This window comes from Tachypleus tridentatus, chromosome 7 (assembly GCF_004210375.1).
Source record: "Tachypleus tridentatus isolate NWPU-2018 chromosome 7, ASM421037v1, whole genome shotgun sequence".
NCBI lineage: Eukaryota > Metazoa > Arthropoda > Merostomata > Xiphosura > Limulidae > Tachypleus > Tachypleus tridentatus.
Window position 1 is genome coordinate 144,612,380 of NC_134831.1, and position 26,984 is coordinate 144,639,363.

General features: G+C 33.0%; 1 protein-coding gene and 1 long non-coding RNA gene across 22 annotated transcripts in view; one reads left to right on the forward strand and one right to left on the reverse strand.

Moving 5' to 3' along the window:
- The window catches only part of LOC143256811 (uncharacterized), a 222,196-nt gene that overhangs the window by 79,682 nt on the left and 115,530 nt on the right, over positions 1-26,984 (forward strand). For 5 of the 20 annotated variants that reach the window (XR_013031519.1, XR_013031520.1, XR_013031517.1 and 2 more), the window contains exon 5: positions 18,025-18,074. The exons of 3 other annotated variants lie outside the window; for them this stretch is intronic. Coding sequence is in view for 2 of the 17 variants with exons in the window: in XM_076514525.1 (XP_076370640.1) it covers positions 9,114-9,188; positions 18,025-18,074 (125 nt within the window). In the remaining 15 variants the exon portion in view is untranslated. Of the gene's footprint in view, positions 1-9,113; positions 9,189-9,888; positions 12,145-13,003; positions 13,150-18,024; positions 18,075-25,315; positions 26,566-26,984 lie in introns of those variants that run through there. 12 more of the 20 variants (XR_013031505.1, XR_013031504.1, XR_013031511.1 and 9 more) reach the window with 5 other exon arrangements.
- The window catches only part of LOC143256815 (uncharacterized), a 45,706-nt gene continuing 29,921 nt past the window's right edge, over positions 11,200-26,984 (reverse strand). The window contains exons 1-2 of one of the 2 annotated variants that reach the window (XR_013031527.1): positions 12,949-13,085; positions 11,200-12,748 (exon numbers count right to left, since the gene is read on the reverse strand). This is a non-coding gene — a long non-coding RNA (uncharacterized LOC143256815). Of the gene's footprint in view, positions 12,749-12,948; positions 13,086-26,984 lie in introns of those variants that run through there. The other variant, XR_013031526.1, reaches the window with a different exon arrangement.

Genomic DNA, 26,984 nt, shown 5'->3' on the forward strand with positions numbered 1-26,984 from the left:
ACATTCTGTTGTCGTGTTTCACTAACGGTTGCGATTGGAGAAGAATATCCTAAAATTCTGCGCAGGGTACAGACATAAGCAGAACAATAATATATCGTGATGTTGAATGAAACACGTGGACATTCCTTGTGCGGCATCCAATAATTCAGAGTAGAGGAGTCAGTCACAAGGTACGTAAAACATTAGGGGCTCTGAATTTTAGAGGTTTCAATATGATATCGATCATGATTTTATAGTTTGATTTCTCAACCCAACTGAGGGTAGGGGGCACGAGCCCCTTTTGCCAGTGTCCAGCGACGCCTCTGATTCACATAGTACATATCTCAAGACATATATAACTTATGTATGTGTATATATATATATATATAACTTATACCTAAAAGAAAGGATTGATATACATTAACGACCTTTGGAAATCGGATTCGCAAGGACGTCACAAATACATACAAATTAAGAAGAAATTGCCTAAATATAACTTACTAAAGAGATATTCTAAACTATTCATGGGACAATGAAATCAGGTTATTTCAACTGTGACAGTTATTGCACAAATTAAATGGATAACGTACATCCGAAGACTTTATTTCCGAAAAATAAGAAATATTGTCCATGTTTTAATTATACTCCGTATTGTCTTTATTAAACGTAGTGTCTTTTCGGATTCGTTTTTTACTGTTGTAGTTGCGTATTTTATTCATAAATAATAACGCTTTCATAAAAAGGTATTTTTTGTTGTTGTTTTTTTAGAAGGGATATGATAAGCGGTTATATGAAAGTGAAAGAAAACAAAACAAAGATTCTGTATTATTATCAACGTATCTAAAATACATTTTTATCTATAGCCTGAAGTATATCTATGCCTTTCCATAGGAAATGCTGGAAAATGGCATCAGTCTTGAAACTGGTTTGATTCCATTGTAATTTAGATATAGCAAGGATAATTTGTTGTTTTATCCACTGAAGGACTCTTCTATGTTTCCACATATAAGAATTACACATAAAAGGCAAATGAAATTATGACACAAGTAAGTATGTGAGGGTAATAAAATGTGCCCTAATAAAAGATGTATCAGTGGACAAATGATCCACGCAACAGATGGGGATACACTAGTTATTAGATTAAACTTATGTTCGCGTCCTAACGCGTGAAATAAATAGATAAGTTGGCCGACTGATTGTTGATTGATGGTAGTTTGATTGGCGGTTGAATGATTTACAAATAATAAAGACAGATATAAATATTCAACCACACAGCACCAAACTTTAAAACTGATATTTATTGTCTGTAGCATGTTGTGGAAAGATAGTTGATGTTAATGTAATATAATAACATTAAAAAGGGAAAAATATAACAAAATATATAAAAATAATAACTAAATAAAACAGATTGCTACAAACATCTACCACTTAGAGTGATAAATAAATATTGTCTTCTACAGGTGATAAAATAAAACCATAAAAGTATCATAATCAAAAAACCTTTAAGGGTGCGGTGTTAATAGGAAAGTGGTTAGCTTTATATCCATCAAAGTCATGTACTGGTTTTCTTATCTTGTATACGTTAGAGAATCGTGTTATAAAACACGGTTGCCTCCGTCTTCTCGTGTATATGGTGATTTAAAAAGTTTCATCAGCTTAAAAAGTTAATGAAAATACCAGCAGATCTCCGTTCATCCAGTGTTTAGTGAGTGAGGTAATAAAAAACGTGTTTAGTGATCAACAGGCAACTTTGTGTTGAGAAGGATAGGAAAGTGATTCTGTGGTCACGCTATCGAGAAACCCACCCACGTTTAAAATAATCGGTATTGGCCAACCTAACTCCTTTCTAACACATCGTAAAAATGACTTTATACTCATTGATATGAGTAGGACCCCAGGATTTTGTAATCAAATGTGTGAGCTTGTTGGAGTCTACATGTACAAAAAAGTTTGAGGGATCGCTTATATATGTATATTACTCAAAATTATAGTCTCTCCATTGGTCTAACAGTAAGAATGAGAGTCTATTTAATACAAAAATTAGATTAGATACCTGTGTAGGGCAGAGTACGTATAGTCTATTCTGTATATTTCCACTTACACATAACCAAATACAAATTTTAGGTGCTATTTAGAAAGCCTGCCTTAATTTATGGAATACAGATTTCTAACAGGTCCTATGTTTGTACTGTTTGACCTCAATATTCGTGTCATTTGGTGCATGTATTTTAAATAGAAGTTTCATATTATGTTATTTATTTATTTTCGAATATTTAACTTTTAGAATTTACAGATTTGACGTACTTTTGTCTTTCGTTTCTTGAGTTGAACTTTTGTGGCATTAACTGACCGTCTACTAGTAATCGATTTCAGCAAAGAGAGTTTTGTAATAAGTGAAAATAAATGAAATTATCTATCCTAATGAAATGAGAAATCTCTAAAAGTAAAAATTCATCATTCATCTGGTGACGACCGATTTACGCGAAGGGTTTGTTTGTTTGTTTTGAATTTCGCGCAAAGCTACTCGAGGGCTATCTGCGCTAGCAATCCCTAATTTAACAGTGTTAGACTAGAGGGAAGGCAGCTAGTCATCACCACCCACCGCCAATTCTTGGGCTACTCTTTTACCAATGAATAGTGGGATTGACTGTCACATTATAATGCCCCCATGGGTAAAAGAGCGGGCATGTTTGGTGCGACCGGGATTCGAACCCGCGACCCTCGGATTACGAATCGAACGCCTATCTTAACATACTTGGCCATGCTGGGCCCTACGCGAAGGGAAACTACGTGTGGAGTCTCAGGTAGCGATTTATTGTCTCATGAAAAAAAAATGCAAAGTTCAATTTATTATTTCATATGCATCAAAAATCACTATTTTATATAAATTACACTATGTAACAAAATTTTTACTTTTTCTTATTCCTGTGCAGAAAATGTTATTTCCCAATTGCTTATGCCTAAAGTAAATAGAAAAGACCTATTTTTCTCTTCAAATTTTGGAATCGTATAACAAAAACATGATGGGAGACTATTTGGGGGCTGATACGTGAAAGTGATTTACAATACAGTCGCAAATTTCGAGAAACTACTCACTTCTAAACATTTTTGTTTAACTTTAGTATAAATACATGTAAATCTTGATTCATATGATTCATATGTTGTTTTATTCAGACCTTATGTAAATGAAAATGTGCAAATTTGCCCGTTTTTACATAGAAAATAGGTTAATTTCTAAACTTCATTATCCTAGTCACAAGAGCAAATTTGAAGGGAATATTGGCCATCTTCTGTACTTTTACAACATAAGCAATTAAGAAATAGCATCTGCTATCAAGGAACAAAATTTGTGTTAGTGTAATGTTATGGTTTCTTACGTGAGTGAATTACTTAGCAAATAAGTGTAAACGATTAAAAATAACTCTTTAACTAAGTGTTTGTATGAATTAAATGACCATAATGTCTGGAGTAACTGTATCTATAACAGATGAAGTGGATAGATCAGTTATAACTCTAACTATCCATTAAATTTGATATCTTTGGTTCAAAATATACTTAATAAAAGACTTGTTGTTTTGTGATGTTGTTTTGTTGTTTTGTTTTTGCATTCTATGCAGTCTGTAAACTTGTAGTTTAATATCTTACTGGAAAATTATCTCTTTCATATTTAAGTGTTAAAAATTAGAAAAAAAAAGATAAAAGAATATTATATGGGACTACAAAGGATCGTAGGTTATTTAAAATTGTCCTTTCACAAACACACCCTCGAGACAATTTCAATTTAAGCCCATCCTTTATTTCTGAGGAAATCTTTAGTGACCCTCTTAATCTCCTGTAAAGCGCTGGATTCTATTACCGCCGACAGCAACTTACCCCACAAGTAATTGTCTTTGAAAGTGAAGTTACTTATTTCTCAGATATGGAAGTTACTATCTTAATTTTATAAAGTACGTAAGTAGCACATCTCAATCAACATGTTCCGAGGTTCAGTAAATAACACCTTTTTTTTACAGTTAACCTAAAAATGAAGTTTCCAAGTGCCTCAGTAACTGTTGTGATACCAGATAGTTTTACAAATCTGAGTATATTTCGTTAAAACATCATTTTCATACGAGGCGGAACAAAAATATTCAGCTTCGGTACGTAACCCTCGTAGTTGACAATGGAAGAGAGAGTATTACAACAGCCTGATACCAACAAGATAATAACAGCTGTAGTTGAACATTTTGAGACTTGATCTATCTTTATAATCTTTATATTTTGCCTAGAGATATGGTAGAACTGGTGATAGTTACATTTTTGTAGGGTTTTGTTAAAGTTCGTTTATTTCTTTGTCCAGTTATGTCACGTACCTTTAAGTAAGTTTTTAGTGGTGATTCATCTCATTGTTGAACTAATAATAGGAGATATCAGACTTAACACAATAACTACACTTCAATATGTTATGGTTTTGGCGAATTTTTGTTGATTTTTGTCCGAGAATTTTGACTGCAGAAATCAAGTCTAATTTTGATTTATTTGCAATCACATTCATCATATAATTACTATGTAAAAAATAAGATGAAAGTACACATATATGAAGAGGGAAAATATTTGTTAACTATTTCGTATACCAACGGAAAGTCGAAAACACTTGCCATCAAATTAGTATCTTTATTGCAAGAGTACTTCTTTAAATACAAAATTTCCAGGTTAATACGAAATTCTTATCGCAGACACTGAAATCTGTAAGTCCACTTTTCTTAAGCTTAATATTAACTAAGCCTTTACTAAGTACAGCTCCTATTCGATAGAGAGATAAATTAACTTTTGTACATTTTTCTGCTTCAGTTTAGTTAGGGCTAAATCTACCGTCTTAATATTATCAATAAATAAACTTGTAATGCTAGTCTACGATCTAACGTTAGAACGTTCTAAAAACTTTGACAAACTTTTAACACTTTATTGTAGAAAATATCTACTGAAGTACATTTACATAAACGATTTGTTTACATCCATTGAAATGAAGTCGGTAAGATCATTAAGTTTAATACATAATTGATTTTTTATCTATAATCCATTTCTCTGGCACTCTACTCGTTACCCAGGGTCGCGGGTTCGAATCCCCGTCGCACCAAACACGCTCACCCTTTCAGCCTTGGGAGCGTTACAATGTTATGGTCAATCCCGCTATTTGTTGGTAAAAGAGTAGCCTGGGAGTTGGCGGTGGGTGGTGATCAATAATTGCCTTCCCTCTAGTCTTACAGTACTAAATTATGGATGGCTAACGCAGATAGCCCTCGTGTAGCTTTGCACGAAATTCAAAAACAAACAACGTAGTTTATCAGTTGTTTAGTTATATAGTAATGAAAGAAGTATTAATAATATAGTTCGATATGTAACATAATTAAGTCGCAATATACGCTTCTATTCTCGACTTGATCAAAATTATTATGTAGCAGTTGCCTCTGATATGATCCAGTGAAAGAAATGAAAAATAAAAAGCAGCTACTGACAAGAAAAATATATTGACATACTGAACACTCCAGTTTCTGTGGATAGTATTACACGTTTATGGAAACAGCTTTAATCTGACCTTTGTGTGTTTGTAACTAATAACTTAAACATTATGAAAAATTCATGTTGATGAAACGAGTTATCTTTCAGCGTGGGTAAAACAATGAAGTGCATAATATTATTAGACGAAATGTAATGAATCCTTTAAAAGAGAAATTGGGATCTAAGAATACTGTAGGTGTAAGTACGTTTCGATAGAATAAATAAACAAAACTATTAGAAAATCTAGAAATATACTGCTATTAACAACATTCAAAATGTAAAGTATGTTATACGCTCACCCTTAGGTATGGTTTACTTTGATATTCTTGTAAACGTGTTTTAAATACTAAAAATAAATCAGCTCGAATGTATTTATACTTTTATATCTGCTTGAATAAAATATGTATTAGTAAAGATTAAGTTAAAATGTTAATATATGTTTTTGAGTAACGGAAGGAAAAAATTAATAGACATATACATATTTTTTTACATCAGATGTTGTTCTGATTTTTTGTAAAATATTTCTTTATTGCATATTTCGCCACGTTAAATTATTATTGAAATAAAAAATACTGATATCATACATAACCAAGCATCAAATAAACAAAAGTATACAAAAATGAAAAGATGTTTGTTCTTAAAAGAAAATAGATTCGGTCGTATCGATGGTAATTCTGAAGCGACTTCCTTTGTCTGGAACAGTAAAGAACAAGGGCGTCCTCTAACACAAAATAGATGGAAAAACGTATAGCTATATGTAATTTATCTAATAAACTAAAGGAACAACTGATAAACAACACCCACCGAAAGTTCTTGGGCTACTCTTGTCTGAATAGTGGGATTGATTTGAGCGTTACAATTTTGCAGTATAATCATTGCTCCAAAGCGCTGAGTGCGCTTTTGCAATAACGACACGCGATCTATGAATTCTCGAATTCCCAATCAGGGCACGCTAAACACCCGGACACGCCTGGCCCTGGGGAAATGTAAGAGTCTTGAATTGCTACTTTGGTGTTTAATTCTCCAACAATAATATTAGACTCGTTTTTCCTCCATTTTGAAAATAATGGTACGTTAAAACAGAATTATGTTGTGAGTAGCTGTGGGATAAAAAAAACCTTGCATATTTTTTAAATTTATTTTATTTTTGAGCATATAATTGAAAGAAACTTTAATTTTCATTTTAAAATACTTAAAATTACCTTTTTTCTTTTACTTTATTTTAATAATCATCACTTGACATCTTTAGAGTCACAATTTATAACGAAAGAGGATGAAACAAAATACACATCATTAGAAATAATTACTTTATCTAAGACATGATATTATATACTGATTTATGTGTGTATTGTTAGGAAAGTATATTGGGTTGGAAGAAAATATATTAAATGTTAGAGTCATTATTTTATTATTAGCAATAAATATGAGTTAAACTAACTAAGCATAATTTTAATGGAGAAAGGACAACTTTAAATTACCCTAGGGTTTTCTAAAGATACCCCGAAGTGCAGATAGGCCTCGAGTAGCTTTGCGCGAAATTCAAAAACAAAAAAATAAACAAAGATCCCTGAAACCATCAGAGTTTTCTCAGTTCTTATAAGGGAAAAGACTCAATATAATAAAACTAAACACAATTTTTCCAGATATGTCCCTAGTGGCAAAGATGTGTGTCTACCGAATTATACTGCTAGAAACCGAGTTTCGATACCTGTGGTGGACAGGTGTGGACGTGTAGTTTTGTGCTTAAATACAAAAGCAAAAACAAACAAAACTTCCAAATATGGGTTGAATCACTGGGATTATAGAGACCAGAAACTGGATGGAATCTGTAACCGGTTACACAACTTAAATTTGTTCTGAATGTAAAAGTTTTACAAAACTATACGTCATTTGAATCTATTGTTCCAAGCTAGTAGAACTGAAACATTACTTTACTGACTTTACACACGTATATAAAGATATGTAGCCCAATGATATGCTCATTTGCACAGCAAACGTGCGAATAATTTGCTGTGTTACAAGATCGAACAACAGTTGCTTTTGTGGAAAAGCATGAATTTGCGACTGGTGCAACGAAATAATAAATCATTTATAGGAAACAATGAGGGCCAGGCGTGGTCTTGTAGTTCGCTTTTTTTTTTTTTATTGAGGCCGTGGGTGTGATGGTTAAAGTAATTTTCAATCTCACTCTTCAGTCAAGAATTGGTGGTAGGCGCTGTTGACCAGTTGCCTTTGCTCTAGTATATCAGTTCAACACTTTTGAGGACTATGTGCGTAAAGCCTTTTTTGTAATAATGCCTGAAGATTTTAAAACAAAAAAAGAAAACAACGATGACAGATCTCATTCTTTACAAGTTATGTTCACTTTTGAGATTTCAGTTTCGTTGTTGTTTACATAGCTATTTTCAAGGTGCTAATGCAGTAGAAGCTATACAATTGTTTGTACTAACACGTGGCCCTGATATCGCAAAATCGGTTTCATTTTCGTAAATTTGTTATGATGTATTTTTAATTTTTCAGTTTTATATTGGAAGAACTGGAATGTATGTACTCAAAATTAAAAAAAAAAAACTGGGAATTTAAAAACCTGCAAAAGGGATCGTAAAACGTAAGGAAACAATTAATGTAAACATTACTTACTCAAACTATAAACCCCTATTTTGGCTCCATGCTGTTACCTAGAATTACATTTGGAAGAGTCAAAATCGGGATTTGTAGTTTGAGTAAATAATGTTTACAGTATCTTTAGCCCTTTTGCTTTACTTTTTTGCGATCCTTATCTACAGTTTCTTAAATTCCCAATTTTTTGTTTATCTTATTTGCAGACATTTTGTGCTCAACTATGAGCTATCCTTATACGTTGTAATGGCAATAAACATAGCTAGTATCTAGTTGATGTGATTCATGATGATTTATTGTGTCTCCTAACTACTTGATCCAATTAGTTTGAAATGTAAAATGTTAAGCTATAGATGAAGATTGTCATGAAGAATTGTTTGAAAATATTGTGAGTGTTTATAGTGTATATATAACGAAGTTCTCCATGTATACAATGCATAGCAATTGGGAAATATATGATTAAACTAGGACACGACTCCCACTAAGCGCGTGTACAATTTTATCAGTAGAAAAGAAACCTTATCAAATAAATCATATACGTCTAAACTATCGCTTCAATTAAAGAAATTTTCGTTTCTGTTAAAGTACTTATTTTACAAATGTGTTTAATAAATTCTAATATTATGTGTATTGATTGTTTTTACTTACTATATACAAAATATTGTGGCAGGGTCCCTAAATACACCTATTCTATCGGGTGCAAAAAACACCGAATATTTACATGTAACACTCATCTAATGTTCATCCATTATTGACTGGTAAGTCCCGTTTTACTCTGTACGTAAGCTTTCTGAAGGAACACGAGATATTTGTAACAAGATAAATACAAGGGGTAATGATGACATCTCTTACAATAGAATATTGATGTTTTTTAGTTTGAGTAAAATATATAAGAAACACCACTACGACCGTTGCAGTAACGTATTTAGTATTATACAAAAGGTTTGATGTAACACACCAAGTCGTTTTTGTTGTAGGCTGGCAAGAGAATAATAGCAATGAGATGAAGAATTATTATTATCGGGCCGTCATGAGTGGATTTTATTTTCCTGGTAAGTCTAATATACGTGCTTTTTTGAGTATTTTTATGTGTGTACAACCTTAACACTCAACAGTAAAGGCTTAAAAGTGTTGTTTAAACGTTATCTTTCATGTTCAAGGTGATTTTTTTCCCGAATGTTCTCTTAGAGCTTTGCGTAATGCCTTGCGATACTTATTATGAACCACATTGAGGTTCATGACACTTATATATCTGACTATTTTTTTAATAAAGCTAAAATGTTTAATATTAATTATTATTCCATGGTAAAAACCCTCCAGTGGTACGGCGGTATATCTGCGAACTCACAAGGCTAAAAACTCGGTTTCAATACCCATGATGGGCCGTGCACAGATTGTGTAATTTTTATGCTTGATTTCAGACAAGAAAACAAACGATTCGTAGTAAAATACTAACATCGGATTTGTAAATTCTCAATAACAGACACTAATAAAAACTTTTCTTTTAACATGTGCCACTGTTACAAGAATTAATACTTTTTAATTTAGCACGTAACATGTATCGCAAGATTTAGTACTTACAGCGTGTATAAGTCGCATAGGTTACAAAGAGAAAATAATATAGAAGCCCAAAATTATTCGTTTAAACGCCTGTTACTTAGTTATACAGTTAAACATGTTTTAATATCACAGGGTTGTAAGTTCTTTTTCTCTTATGTATCTATACCATATATCAACACTTGTCTGTTTCAGAGCAAAGGCACATTGGGCTATCTGCTGTGTCCACCGTTTGGAGTCGAACTTAAACTTACCACTGTCCCTCAACGAAACATGTATCCGTGTTCCAGGATATTAAGTTTTCCCTCCTAGGTGTATATATTTATATATGACACGCGTCAGTGTTGCACGTTGAGTTTTTTTCATATGTTTGTATACAGCATGTATTATTGTCGTAGTACATGAAGATATATATATCCTGTTCCGAATTTTAACATATTTATTTCCATGCTATTGCTTGTAAGAATTAAACATTGTAATCGCTCAATCCCAACGTTTATCATGAACTAGTATTACAAGGTTGCTAACGTGACATTACTGCGCTAAGATGACCTTTGTGGTGGCACAAAACATATCAGAAATGTGTACTTATATTTATTTATACGGGATCTATTATTATTTTCGTTTAAGCTGGGAAACAAAGAAATACTTCCACCACAGTTCTTCCACATTGTACATAGCCTTGTGAAAGACATGCAGAAAGTTAAAGCAAGAAATTATTAATTTAAATCAAAACTCTACACAAGTATTAAAGCAACACCCTGTAGTTCATAATTTAAATATATATTTATTTATTTATTTTATCATCTGATCTAACGAATCATTTCAATCCGTCCTTAAGTATTCTTTTGAAATATTCATTCAGGGTATGCTGTGAAAATATACCACTTTGACCTTTCATGCAAAATAACCACCAAACCGTCATAAGAAATGGTGGGCGTTCTGAAGTCAGTCGCTATCCATTAAAGTAAAAGCATAAGAAACTATCTATTAAACACTTTGAAATTATTGTGAAACTAGGTAGCAGAAACTTTTGCGTAATAGGTCTGTACCTCTGTCGAAAAAAGTATGTTTATCTAGCTCTGATACCATGTAGAAGTTCCACAAGTATATTCAAGAAGCTGAAGTGCAAACTTGTTATATCTATAAAACATCGATAGAGTTATCTTTTACTGATACACCCTGTACAAACTTCAAAAAGGCTTATTAATTGTCAATGCATTGTTTTTAGGATATCTACGCTTCTATATGGACAAATTTCCAAACTATATTTTGTCACAATGGGTATTATTCAAAGACAGAAAAGATACAATAATTCACCAAGTTTCAACGGTTTTTAAAAAGAATGGAGAGAGATGGTTGAATATAATTTGTATTTTTATTAGATTCCTTCTCCCAGGTATGTTCTTTTATTTGTAGTTTCTTCAAATCAGAATGTAGAGTTCACTAACCTCTTTGTTGTGTGTCACATTACTTCTTCAACAAAACTACTGGTGCTCTGTAACGTTATTGTTTACGGGATATTTTATTTACTTAATGAAAAACATTAAAAATACATTTCATAGGTAAATATGTGCTTTTGTGATTTTGACTAGAAGCGTAAATTAGAAAAATCCGTCTTTCTCCTTTCCCTCATGTAACACAATGGCAATGAATCTTATATCATCATTGGACCCGAAAAGGAAAGGCGAACTACTTTCCAAACATTTCCCTCTACATTTGAGTTGTACAAGTAGATTATGTAATCACCAATATATTTATACAAGTGGTTCTTCAATAGGCAGTTGACACCAGTTTCACACTCAAATCAAACACTATTGTTGTCCTGAAGACGAAAAACTTTCGAGACGTCGTCCCCTGCACCGAAACTGCACAAGTAGATTGTATACCCACTGATATATTTTATATAAATGTTTCTTAAATCGCAGTTGTCGCCCATTTCATCTTCAAATCAGTGTAGATACTATCCATAAACTATCTATCAAATAATACTATTATCGTTTATATAGTTTCGTGTTGCTACATCGGTCATAGAATGCGCAAGAAAGGAAATTGGAGCACTTGTTATGGAAGCACGTGCTTTAAAGTATATAGTGTCTGTAGCAGATGTACTGATAGTCACGTCCACTTCTTATAACTAAAAGTTTTACTAATCTGTATCGTCATTAAAAAGAAAGGGGAGTCTTCAAACTGTGAATATCCTAAAGCGCCAAAAGCAATCATTCCTGCATGCTAAATTTGATTTATTTATTAGTATATATATATATCCCCATAACAACTGCAGGCGTTTTTGCCAATCTGTCTGCTGTGTAGGTTTCGCTTCTGTATCATGACTTCACCAAAAGCCTGTGGTCGCGTTACATGTCTAAAACATTTTTTTAGAGCGAGCATGGGCAGTGGTTGGAGGGAAAGGAACACGGTGGGAAGAGGAACACAACTACCACCATACCTGTAGGTATACATATCAGCATATTCTTCATAACTACGTTGTTCTAATGAATGCTATTGTAGCGCCCCGGGCGATTTATGAAATGTAAGTTTGTGAAACAGGGAACGAGGGGGAAAGGGGAATATCGTGCAAGGTTGAATGGAACATTAAGGGCTCGAGACAGAGGCTTATAGACTAGGATTTTATTTTTTTTCTTGTTTTGAGTTGTGAGGCCCAATTCTCCCTTTTGACCGTGTACATTCCTTTTTTTTCTCTCTCTTTTGAAAGGTCGAGTTGAAATAAAATAGCTTTCGTTATTTTGCTTTTACATTCCGTAAAAAAGGAAAAATTCAGAAAGAGATATCTTCATTTGACCGGTACAACAAAAAACAATAATTCTCATTGTAGAGGGATTAATTTGCTCAAAGTCAGTATTTTATCAAATTTGTGTGACTATACTTTATGTATATGTACAGAACAGGTTAAATCGAAGTTAACTGATTTGTGCCAAAACAAAAAATAGCGTAATGCCTTAAAAACTAGATGCAAGATAGCCTTTGGTAAGGGTCACCTTCAATACAACGTTTTCGTCAAGGTCCTTTGTCAGAGCTTCTACGCCTTGGAATGCTAAAAATAAAATAATAATAAAGGTCTTAGTAGGAAATTGTAAAAATGTTTTATGTGTGACTAAGTCTTTATATGTATATATTATATAGAGTATACTTGAATAATAAATAATTAGTGTTTCAAAGAAAACAAATAAATATTATCATTCTATTAATGCATATCCTGGCTTAAATAAAATTAATAACAGCTACAATTCGTACCATAACAATAGTTGGTCGTAAATAATAATGACATAAATAATTCCTATGTGTGTAGTATTCTCAGCCGGCCCGATGACCTCTGGTATTTATGGAAAGGCCTCGTCGGTACTGGATATGGCAGCTATAGTGTGGTTCCATGTTGCACAAAGAGGTCGTAAATGAGGACGTGATCGTACTAAAAGGGATGTTTCACATTGTTACGTAAGGTTTGTTTGTTTGTTAGAGCGTTAATAACCGTAAAGTTACACAATGGGTTACCGCTGCTGTTCCATCGCGGGTATTTAAATTCCAGCTTTAGGGTGATAAGCCCTCTGACTTACCGCTGAGCCACTGGTGAACGTTATCTATATACCGTACATGGAAAATATAACATGCTCAATTGAAAAATCAAAAATCTGATTACCAATAGAGGAGCATTTAGGAATCATGTGTAAAATAGTCCTAGTTTTTATTTTGTAATTATTGTGATTTTTACTAAGTTACCGATGACAATAAAAAATATTTATTACGATATATGTTGAAAATAGTTATTTTACTAACCTAGCATAAGAAGCAAACCTGCTTTAAAGAACAGTATCAGATACTTCAAGAAAGATAAATTTAACCTTTCGACTAGGATGTTAATTTTGTCAGATATGTTTTCTAAATTTGTGCAATGTATTTTACTTTAATATTGGTTTCTTTTGAATTTCGCACAAAGCTACACGAGTGCTATCTGCGCTAGCCGTCCCTAATTTTGCAGTGTAAGACTAGATGAAAAGCAGCTAGTCATCACCACCCACCGCCAACTCTTGGGCTACTATTTTACCAACGAATAGTGTGATTGACCGTCACATTGTAACGCCCCCACGGCTGAAAGGGAGAGCATATTTGATGTGACGGAGATTCAAACCCGCTATCCTCGGATTACGAGCCGAGTACCTTAACCACCTGGCCATGCCGGGTCAACTTTAATATAAAGCTTAGCTTAAAATACAAATCAAAAGGTCCATTGTTGTCATTTTTTCATTGTTAAACTTTAAAATGATAATAAAACGCTCAAAGCCAACCATTATCACTCAAATATTTATCAAGAATTAGCTTAACTCTCCTTAACTTAACTACACCCATCAAACATGAAGGCGACCCATTCTAAAGACCACTCATCCTATTAGAAAACATTTTTTTTCTGAAGATAACTCATACCCTGCCAGAATGTATACTTGTTCCCAAGTCTTAACCATTCTTGTCATTAAATAAACATAAAATAAAAAAAATGATTCATCAAAACTGTCAGTTTCATTACCAGTCTCATCTCATATAACCCATTTTTTCAAGAGAAAATAACTTCAGAGATCATATCCTATCCTCGCATGTTGACCTTTTAAACCTACGTATCAGTCTAATGGCCTTCCTCTGAACTACTTGCAATTATTCGATGTACATGCTGAGATAAAGAACCTAAGACTGAATACAACACTCCAAACATGGCCTAACCAATGATCTATACAATGAAAGTTTAACCGTTTTTGACTTAATTCAGTATTTCTATAAATCCTATCTGACCTGCTAGCAAAAGCACTTTTATTGGATAGTTTAAGAGAACAATCAACTAGAACACGAAGATCCTTTCCTTCTATAACAATGTTAGAATTATTTTCATCAAATTCATACCAATAATTCAAGTTATTATATACCACATGTAATACTTTGTTTGCATTTACTATAACTAAAAGCCATCTGCCATTTAGTCACCCAACTTAACAAATAATCAAATCCTTTTCTAAAGCAGCAACATCATTCTCACAGCTAACAATACCCAAGACTTAATATCATCAGCAAATGTGAATAATTTATTGAGCATTTGTTCATCTATATCAATGATATAAATGAAAAAGAATAAAAGTCCGTGCACTGAGCCCCCAAGCACTTCACTTATGATATTAATCCTGACCGAACTCCATCCGTAAGAACCCTAAGTTTTCTTTCATCCAGTCAGTTTTTTAATAAATGAACCAACGTATACTTCGCATCTACAGATATAATTTTTAAGCAAGCCTTTTATGTGGCATCTTTTCAAATGCTTTCTCAAAATCTAAATGCACTAAATCCGTTCCCATACCTTCTTCTGCATAAGCACTAACCTCTCCATAGAATACCAAAGTGTTAGTAAGGCAATTTTTCCCTAAGTAAAACCATTCTGACTATAAAAAAACAATAAATATTAATAATCGATTTTACAAAGCATCTATTAGCATACGTTCAAATACTTTCCCCACTACTGATGTAAGAGTGATAGTCCTTTAATTACTTGGACACTTGTTATCATCTACCTTAAAAAGAGGAGTAATATTAACCAAAGTTTAATCATTTTGTACCTGTTTCCTTTTCATGCGTTTATATAAACTAGCAGTAAGTAACACATGTATTTAATTGTAAACCTTCTTCAAAACCCTTGGAGAAATATTATCTGGCCCAGAAGCTTTATCATTATTTAAACTTCCCAATGTTTTTTTTAACAAACTCGAAATTAATGCGGCCATCTTGCTCCCTTCTAGCACTGTTCAGGACGAGGTACATGCTTAAATTTTCATGAGTATAAATTGATAATAAAATATAATTTAAAACCCCAGCCATCTCATAATCGTCAAATATGATTCTTCTTTCATAATTCGTCAAAAATCTTACATCCATCCCTGCTATTAATTTTTATTCTTTCAGCCAAAATATTTTCGTATAGTTTCCATTTTCTCGTTCTACCAACTCTTGTGATATTCTATGATTCATTCAGTTACAATCACAGCAATCAATTTAGACTTCTTAAGGGTATGAAACTATATTTTCATTTTATCACATATGCTCTGTACGATTCAACCTGGATTTCAAATGTAGTTAGCTACTCCTTTGTTCTATAAGAAGCGTGCCTAATGCCTATTTTGAAATATTTTTAAGATTTTTTAATCAATTCAGTTACCCAATCCACAACAGATAATTCTTGACTCATTCTTTCAATATTTTCTTTTTTGAAACTATGAACCAAAATCTCATTAATCATTATATCCGTATACATTAAAGTATCAAGCCAAACTAAGCAATGGTAAATTTCATCCAAAGTTTTCCCAATTTCGAACCTACCAACCATTTCTAAATTTGAAGTTAACGATAAATCTAAAATTGTGTTCTTCCAACTAAGTTTCCTGTCCAATTGATGGAAAAAACATCCTGAACAGTTTATAAAAACCTCTGTCCTTCATGGTTTGAATCCAACATTTCCCGTACCTTACTCGTATCAGCTTTGATATCTTCAGCTATTTTCTGCTGTCAGCTTTTTGAGATTGATGACTGGGAATTTAGGTATAAATTAAAATTTAGTCTTTATAAGACCAAACTCTCAATGGCCCTGGAACCATTTTGTTTTGAGAAGTACTTTTGACGTGACTTGTGGGCTCCTTTATTTTAATTTTCATTCATTTTGCGATAATGTAAACTGTGAAAGGCGAGACTATTTAACGTACAGTCAACTCTGATTTCTATCCATCATTTTTCAAGTATAATAGAGATATAGAAATACATGTTTTATTTAATGTTTTCTTTTTAAATTTGTTAAGTAACATATTATTTGAGATTATAATATTTGTTTTTGTTATTCGATATATAACAGATGATTATTTCATAATATAAAGGCATCGCACATCTGTAGCATTTTCATGTCAAAATAAAAGGGTTATTTGAGAAAATTAGGTTTTGACTATATTAGTATCATCGCAAAAGGTTTGTAGCATTTATAAATGTAAGAAAACATGATAACAGTAAACATAAATAAATAGTAAAATAGGGGCAGATATTTTCAAGAAGATAATGAATCTTCATCACTGGATATATGCACCAATAACTGTAACTAGTATATGTGTTCATAGAAACTTAATCGACCAACTTTGAAGCAAGCTGTTCAGTTATTTCTGTCAAACTATTGTCTAATACACCGCTTTTGTTGTTGGTTGTTCTCTGTCTTTTTAGTTTTACACGTCACTAGTGTGCTGTTATTTTACTGTATCAACTAATTTGGGAGAGTGAAAGCGATAATTTATTAAAATGAAGATTATTCGCCTCAGTCATTAGAAAATTAATATAAAAGAAATAATAAATTTCATATCTATTAAGGTAAGGTTCTTGTAGTAGGTAGTAATTAAATTCTCAATTGAATAAGTTAAAAATTGAAGGTTCTCAGTATAGACCTTTTTTAAAAGGAAATACTAGAAACACACTGGTATCAACTGAATTACCAAATTCTAAAACTTGTATAACTATGAAGATATTAAACATCTCATTAATTTGTGTAATTACGATAAATCTATTTGTTTCAAATACAGGGTCTTGGTACGCCGATGAGTGCTGACTGTTTATGTAATGTTAGTAACAAATTTCTGTTTTTTTATATAAGTTTGTTTATGACGATGCTTTCACTCGAATTCTTGGATGAACGTCGTGATTTAATTAAAGTACTAATAATTATATTATATCATATATCTTATAGAATTAGAAATAAAAATGCTGCCACATCTAATATACAGACACATTATTTTGTTTGTTATAGAGTAAAGCTACATTGAGCCGTCTTCTATGCCCAACACTGGGAATCTAACCCTGGATCTTAGCATGGTAAATGCGTAGACCTATCTTTTATCTACGAAGGGCGTATTATATAGTATAGGCATTAATTCAGAGGTGATAAGCGTCGAGATTTGTTTCCCACACAAACATGGCTATCTTTCTTTTTCTAACATTCCATTATGTTTATACAAAAATATGATATTTTTTCAATTATGTTTTGAAGTAGTTGTAACAACATAGAATATTTTCCTCTTCATTGGTCACTTTGGTGACATTTCAGTTTTAGCACTTGAGTACAATGGTTTTCAGTAGTTTCCTTTTTTCAAATAACCTAACAGTGAATATTATAAAATGTTATTTATTTTTTAGGATAACAGTGAGAGAGAAACTTGATGTAAAATTATCAAAAAGTGTTACAATGAAAAATACGATTTTTTATAATTATTTATTTTTATTATTATTTTCCTTTTATTATTTCTTTTATAGGTGAATTTACTTCAGTTACCCCAAAGTTTTGGAGCGAATCATATGCCAAGGTAATCTTAAATAACTGCTACATATGTGTATTATACAGAACATGTGGGCATATAAGTTCATTCATCCACTTATTAGGGCGAGGCATAACTTAGTGGTTGGAGTGTCAGACTGTGGATCAGAGGGTCTATGACTCGCGTACTGTTGCCGCAACAGCGAGCCTCTGCACTGTAGGATCATGAATGTATCGTGCTATTCGATTTCAGTTACTCAGGAGTTGGCGGTGGGTGCTGTTGAATAGCTGTTTGCCCTTTAACCTATCTGTCCAAAATGACTGGCAACAAGCAGCTTTTTTATATCTTTGCTCAAAGATAAAGAAATATAAAATCATCTAGTTTGGTTAGTTATTTTAGCACAAAGCTACACAATAGGCTATCTGCGTTCTGTCCATCACGAGAATTGAACTTCGGATTTTAACATGAAAATTCGTATACTTACTGCTAATCCACTGTTGGATAATAATCAACTGAGCAAATACGTTAACATTATTCTGATCCAAGTGGAGATTGAACTTTTTTGTAGAAATAACACATTTTAACCAATAACAAATCTACAGAGAATGAATTGAAAGAGCTATATATATTTGTTACATCAACAAAAGAATAATTATTGAGTAGAAAGCTTTGTATTTAAGTACTGTGTACGGTCTTATCATTTTCAGGTCGAAATCATTGTTAATAAAGGCTTAAAAATTCAGTATCTCAGTTAAAGTATATTAAGAATATATGTATATCTTTTATCACCATGGAACATTTTCTCTTCTTTATGTCCTGTATTGATGGCACAAGTAATCCTTAAAATGTACTTTGTTAGTTCTATTTTATCTATTCATTCAACAACTTGGTACCACATGTATGAACCTTTGCGCTAGGGATGATATGTTTAGCATGTATATTTGATTTACAGCAAATGACCAATTAATAGATAGTAAAATTCCACCAGATGAATACTTAAGGCTGTAAAAATATGTCACAGACTTTATCCGTGAATGGTATTCGTGTGGCGAGTTTTACACGATGTAGAAACAGAGTTCACAGTATTTCAAATAAAAAACGTTTTCATTGGTCTTCATACAAGCGAGAAAACTCGCAGCAGCTCCAATACCAAGTCAAGAAAAAGCAACGACCTTGCCCGCAAAATGAATGCAATGATTACGAAAGAGAACCCTTTGACTTTACAATCCGTTGGGGAGAAACTAGGTATAATGATTATATAATAGATAATTGTTTTTCAATGTGATTAAGGCTAACAAGTTGTCAGTTATATATCGTAACCAAGAGCTGATTTTATTACAAAAAGTTACTGAAGTAACTTACATCAGAGTAATTCCACTTGGGTAACTTCTTGTCAACTGACCTGGTGTACTTTCGGATACCAGGATTTTGTTTAAGTAGACCAAACCATAAAAGCCGAAGCTTTAATTAAAATAAAGTGTTAATACCTATACCAATTGTTTCGAGAATACATTTTCACTTCAAGTGGGTTTCTTGTCATCACGAATAATATGTAGTCATAGCCACCAGACAATAAACGATCAGCGTTGAAAGAAATAGTTCAAACGACAATACAGAACCTGGAACTTCTTTCTTACAAAGTGTGATTAACCTTCTGTATTATAAGGATAATTTTAACATTTTAAATGATTAATGTAATATTAGACAAGAGCCTAATGTTATGTAGGCATAAAGTGACACTTGTTAGAAACTCTCACAGTGATGTATATGGACTATATTAATATTAAATACTAATTTGATATTATTAAGAAACGAATCAACTTCGTGTGGACCCAGTTTTATATAGCGTGTACTATGGTTCTATTTACAAATAAGTCTTGTGTGCTGTAGAACCTAATATGATATTTTATAAACCTGATATTATGAAGATACGCGATTACGTACAACGATAAAACTAGAGTGAAACTGTTATAATATAAAACATTCTGATCTGCTGCTATATTAAGACTAACTCGGGATTTTCAAAGTGTGACCTCAATTATCTATACGTGTGCGCGCGCATAATTTTACGTTTTAAACAAGTCATAAAATGAACACTGTCATATAATGCTACATAATAACTTAAGCATAATGGAGAGACAAAACCAGTAATATATAGATATTTATATTAATAATTAGTAATATAACTTTATATTAAATAGACATACTAAAACAATTTAGTTAAATTCACCTGTTCAGTGTTTTACAGTGAACTAATCAGATATACTGTGGCATCAAATCTATTGCCACAGGTAGCAGAATCTCATGTAATGTGAAGCTACACTGGCTACTAATATGTTATCTATGTGATATGCGACTGTAATCTAGAAGTTAACACAACGTCATATATTATTACAGCCAAATACAATATCATATGAAAATTAATACAATATTATTAAGGATTTTTATTCTTCTGTAGACTTGGCTTACTCAGTGTGTTATAAAGTATAACTTAATATTTTTTCAGATTAACATCACTCCCTTTTGAAATAAAATAACTCACAGAGCATAATTCAGTGCTTTATAAACAAGATCCGATGTTTATGTTTGTACATTGTATTTATAGTAAAGCAACGAAGGCTATCTGTCGCCGTCTCTAACCTTAACTACTGAACAGAGGAAAGATAACCAGCTGGTCAGCAGCAAACGAACGACTACCATCCGTGCTAAGGAAAAGATTGTCACTCCTATAATGTATCCATAGTTTAAAATACAGGAAATATAATATCGCATGGATTCGAATCCGGTTCGCAATCCAGAGTTCTGCCACAGGGCCAACCTTAATATTTTATACAGACAGATCAACGTTCTTTAAATACTCGCCTAAAGTTATGTAGAATTTTCGCGCAAAGCTACACTTTAAAGGGTTTTCTACGAACAGAGTTTCCTTATTTGGGACTGACAAATTAGAGAAAAAGTAACTAATCAAACGCATCCACCACTAACTCTTGGCTACTCTTGTCTCATAGAATAATGAAATTTTAGGTCTTTCTTACTCACGGCCTAAAATTGAGGAAATTGTTTGAACAGCAACGGACAAGAATCTTGTACCCTTTGATTTACAGCTCGCACGCGCCGTATAAAAGTTATGGAGAAAATAATTCTATATTATATAAAAACACAGCGCTAACTTATGATTCACAGAAGCTCGTACACATATGAACTTAAAGTTAAATAAACATTACCTCCATTTTTTGAAAGCAAAGTCGGCTCTTGTTTTATAGACTAAATGGATGTTGTATAACCGTGAGCAAATATAAAGTACATAAAGACTTTTTTTTTATCGTGTCATAATACTAGCAGCACTTGACGTATAAACGAACAGCATTACTTGATGTTGTGAATATGTTATGTGATATTATTTAAAGACTAACTAGATTATGTATACTTAACAGTAGCAAGATTGCTATGAGTGCATATACAATACGGTCGTTTCTGTTACTTTGGCCTTATTTTTTCATGTGTGAAAGAAGTGTGAATTTCTTTCATGTTGTATGTCATACCCTTTGTTGAGACATCATTGAGATGGGACACAAAGAAGTAGGAACTGTCTGCCCTAAAACCATGCCATGTAAGAATCTGGTGAACTGATCATGAGCTCTTCTTACCGGTCTTGAATCATCTATTAATATAGATGGCGCCACGCTGGCGTCGTTCGGTCGATGATTTGCTTAGTTTTTTTCTTTTATCTTACTTGTTAGGAATATTATATTTGCTTAGCTTTGAACCATTGAGTTATACTGAAATTGTCTTACATGAAGCAATAATTATACTTTACCAAGTACATTTGTTATTATTCTTTGTTTAACGTAATAAAACACTCTTGTTGTAGCCTCGTTCAACTTTCTTTCTTGGTAGAAAGGGGGTTGGGGGTGGAGATGAGTGTATTTCAGTTGTTAGCAGAGCAGACTGTGGATCTGAGAGTTTGCGGTTCGCATCTTGTTATCAATAAAGTTTTGTTTACTTTGAATTTTGCGCAAAGCTACACGAGGGCTATCTGCGCTAGCCGTCCCTAATTTTGCAGTGTAAGACTAGAGGGAAGGCAACTACTCATCACCACTCACCGTCAACTCTTGGGCTACTCTTTTACCAACGAATAGTGGAATTGACCGTCACATTATAGCGCCCCCACGGCTGAACGGGTGAGCATGTTTGGTGGGATTCGAACCCGCAACCTTCGGGTTACGAGTCGAGTACCTCAACCATATGGCCGTGCCGGGCCTATCAATAAAGAGATATATGTATAACAATTTATAATTGTGTGATATTTGGTGTGTTATAAGAGTGACAGTCAAATCATATTATTCGGTCTGACAAGAGTAGCCTAAGAATTGATGATAATAAGTGTTCACTTTGGTCGCTAACTTTCATTGAAGTTTTAAATAAACAATTTATATAATACATTTTCTGTATGCATCCACATGTGACTAAATGTCAACTGTTACCGTTCCCTCTCATTACTGATATGCATTCATTGGCATATATGTAAATATATTACAGACTTTTTAAACCTTTATTTCCATGTTGACTGAACACGGGTAGAATTTTGCTTAAATATTAAATTCCATGCATTTTCTATATTCACTTCTTGTCGATATGTATTGTGTGTAAGGTAGAATGAGAGCTTCAAGTAGAGCATTCTATTGTTACATTGCATAAGAGCATTTAAACAAAGTACTTTAAGTGATATATATAATAACATTAAATAAGTCGTTCTTTGAACCCTCCCTCGCGGTGGGACAGCGATAAATCTTTGGATTTACAGTGATAATATCAGAGGTTGGATTCTCCTCGATAGACATAACAGACAACCCGATGTGGCTTTGCTATAAAACACACACGTACACATTGGCTTTGCTATAAAATACACACGTACACATGCACTCTATGGTCAAATTATCAGGTATAAGAATATTCAGGTACAACATTCTATAGTTAAGTTGTGCTCTAATCATTAGAAGATAAAATCAAATAAAACTTTATTTGAGTAACGTTTGTGACATTTGTGATATTTTACTTGTTCCAAGACATAGGCGTTTACATGCGACAAAACAAGTTGCTCAAATTAGGTTAATAACTAGTTTAATATTAGCTTGTTGCTATGGCGACTCCAGTTTAATTCCACTGTAGATCTTGCACACAAAATCAAACTTTAAAATATATATGTATATATATTGCCTTATTATATATGAAAATATAATTATAATATCCGTTTTGCATTCGAAATATTTTGTGATCGTTTGTGTACTTCACACAGTAATATCAAATGTAATGTCAGTAGAGTTTGGGGTCAGTTTTTAGATGTTTTTGTCCTATTCTCGTAAAGTTAAGTCAAACAATTCCCCACCTAGTTTTGGTTAAAATCTATTAGCATATTTGACGGTAAAAGTAATAAGTGTAATAATTTCCTTTTGATTTAAGGAGTATGATGATTACCCCCACTTCTCTCGAAGGCCTGGCATAACCTGCTGGTTAAGATACTCTACTCACAATCTGCAGGTTGAGAGTTCGATTTCTCACACCGAATATGTTCGCTTTTTTTAGACGAGGGGGTGTTAAAATGTGCCGGTAATCCCCTTTTTCGTTAGTAAAAGAATAGTCCAAGAATTGACGATGGGTGGTCTTGACAAGCTGCCATACGAGTGGTCTATCCCTTTTAAAGTAGTGACGGTTGGCTACCTTACCACTGACAGACGCGAACCACCATAAAGGCAGATTTACGTTTATTTGTTAAACTATAGCGATGTTAATACCTACGCTCGTTTAAGTTAAAGGACAATAGTTCTCAATCAAACCCTAGTAAGATGACTTACAAATAGTTATAATATGTTTTCTTTTTATTAGATACGGACATGGAACATCGCAGTTTTCCTGTTTATTTCTATACAACATCATTTAGGATACAGTTAGCATGCCATTTTATGTATAATTATATACAGTGTAGTAAATAACTGTCTTACTTTATATGTATTTCACTCTCCTGAACTGACATAAACATATTAGTATGAAACTTTTTACAGAGCTAGATCATATAAGCAGTATTTTCTAATACAACCATATGTTATTATTTTATAAACACGACATTTTATGTTCTTCTGTTTAGAATAGACAGTTGGATTTTTTATGTATTTTATTGTAAAGCTAACGTGTCATGTTTGTGAGGATATTACAATATGTTAAAAGGTACTTAAATCCCCGGTAGTTCAGAGCTAAGTTTAGAGACTTACAAAAATCCGGGATTCGATTCTCTATAGCCTAGATAGCCAATTGTGTAGCTTTGTTTTAAAACAAGTAAACATAAACAAACACAAAAACAATGCATAGTTAGATATGTGTCTTTTGGTGGGATCTCGGTCATTTTTGTAGCAGGTACGTGGTGTTGTAATATGTGTCTCTTGGTTGGATCTGGGTCATTTTGGTAGCAGATACGTGGTGTTGTGATATGTGACTCTTGGTTGGATCTGGGTCATTTTCGTAGCAGGTACGTGGTGTTGTGATATGTGACCCTTGGTTGGATCTGGGTCATTTTGGTAGCAGGTACATGGTGTTGTTGCCTCATTTATTTCCTTTCCTTCAGTTTTTTTATATATTTTTATATAAACTTTTATAAAAAATGGAATAAGCCTTTTACGGTCCCGCAACGTGTGTATTTCTTCTTTTTATAGATGAGCAGGTTTATGAAGATTATTTGATTATTTTTTCTGTGTATTGATACGTGTTAGAATAATGAAAAGTTACAATATGTCCCAACCACCTTTATCTCGAAGAGAGAGAGAGAGTTATTTTTTTAGATACAGTATGTAAAGATATATCTTTAGACTTAATTGTTTTATCTTCACTCTCTCAGACCTTGTACTTTACAGATTTTCACCATACCTGCAACTTGAATAGTATATTAGCATACTATTCAAGCCACCCCTTCACACAGTTTCAGATTGAAGATGTTATTGCTTTCTTTCTTTCTATCTCTCACCACAAATTTAAGGGGATTAATTCTGACATAATTACTGTTCCAGGTCTACACTACCTTCTTGAAATGAAGTGAGATATTACATTGTTCGGATATTGACCATAACCTTGCGTTATGAATTACTAATTGGCGTAGGTCTTCATATGACTTATGCTGTTTGTAAGGTGTTGTAGACCTAGACCAAGATTATGTAACGCATAATTTTTACATATATATATATAGAGAGAGATTATCAGAAGCCTGATCTTCATAAGAAAGAACTGGGGAGTGTGGAGTGATATTATTATTGTTATTAGTAACATTGGTTTTTGCCTTATAATAATGTAGAATCGGTTGTTGTTTTAATCTTCTAGGATGGTATATCTTCTATCAAAAGAGAAATAATAATACGAACTGTGGCTTTCCTGGATTCTACTTTTAATTTTTTTTTAACTGGATTACTTTTTGTAAGTTTTTTATTGAATACATATTAATGTACAATTATAATTCTCGTGCATACTGACTAGACATTTCCAAATACTTCCGACAATACGATGTTTTGATTTTTTTTAATACATCTGCACTTAAGATCAAACAATTTGGTGGAGCTTGGTTTGAGTGAATTCATTTAAATCTAACTGATAATTTTATATTACTGAAGTGAAAACTGAAACTTACACTCGAATGTGATATTTTTTCTTAGTTCTTAATGAAATATTTCTACACTACATTCACAGACCGCCTTACCTAGCATTAGTTTTACAATTACTTGTAATGGCTTCTCACAAGCACATTTTTAGCCTAATTAGAGAAAGGAATCTTTTTAGTCGTTCTAAGTTTGTAGTTTTCCAGACGCCCAGACGAAGTCTAACATGGACGTGTTGAGTCAAACCGACGCCAGGGGCAGATACAGTCAGTGACGAATGGGTTGTATTCTTCGACGTTAAGAGGGGGGCTCCCTTATGATTAATGAACCTTAGCTCGTCTAACGGAAAGGCAAACGTTGCTGGAAAAATGGACTAAAGTGGTGGACGACGGCTGTGTAAAGTTAGGGTAGCTGCAGCCGTTGTCCTGTAAGGATAGTTAATCCTTTTTTACTCAAGACCAGAATTCTTCGTTTCCGATCGCGTCGCTTGCTGTTCGACCAGGAGCGTTACGTACTAAAAATTGCTAGTGGCGACGTTGTCGTTTTCCAAACTTTTTTTTTTTTTTTTTCAGAATACAAGAAAAATTTTTTTTCCTAACGGTTTAGCACTGAAGATAGGCGGAGCAAATAGCAAACCGGCTTTCGCACATCTAACGTGCAGCTAAATCTAATCAATATCACCTGAGGTGCGTCTAAATCATATCCACCTATGTGTATATCTACAAATATTGATTTCCAGCTTGTGTTCATCCGTGAGACTCGAGAACGTTGATACTATGTATAGACATGGGATCCGTACAGTTGTCTCGAGACTTTGTTACTGTTTCTGTGTAAGGAACCCGTACACTTGAATCTCGAATGTAATACGTCTAGTTGACGTCACTTGGTATGAAGAAGAGGGAAACGTAATGTTTTGCATATTTTATTAATGACAGTTTTAAACAGTACATAGTGCTTCAACATTATCGTTAAGAAGTACGTGTATAAATGGTAGCTGTATATGGTACTTTGAATATTAATAACTGCTATGTAGAGTTACTGCACATATTATAAGAATGTTATTTCAACAAAGTGTATTAGCGTTAAAAGTGTATTCAGTACATGATGCGCAAATGTTAGCGTATTAATTGTAGCTGTGTGCAGCGTATGGTGTATGAATTGTACTTCATATATACTGTTTGTTTCTACATAGTACGTGACTTGTAAGGTATTCTTCTGTTAAGCACATGATATATGAATGGTACTTGTGAAAGTACGTGATATGGGAGTGTTTGCTCTCCACAGTGCGTGGTGTGTAAGTTGTAACTGTTTATAATAATACACT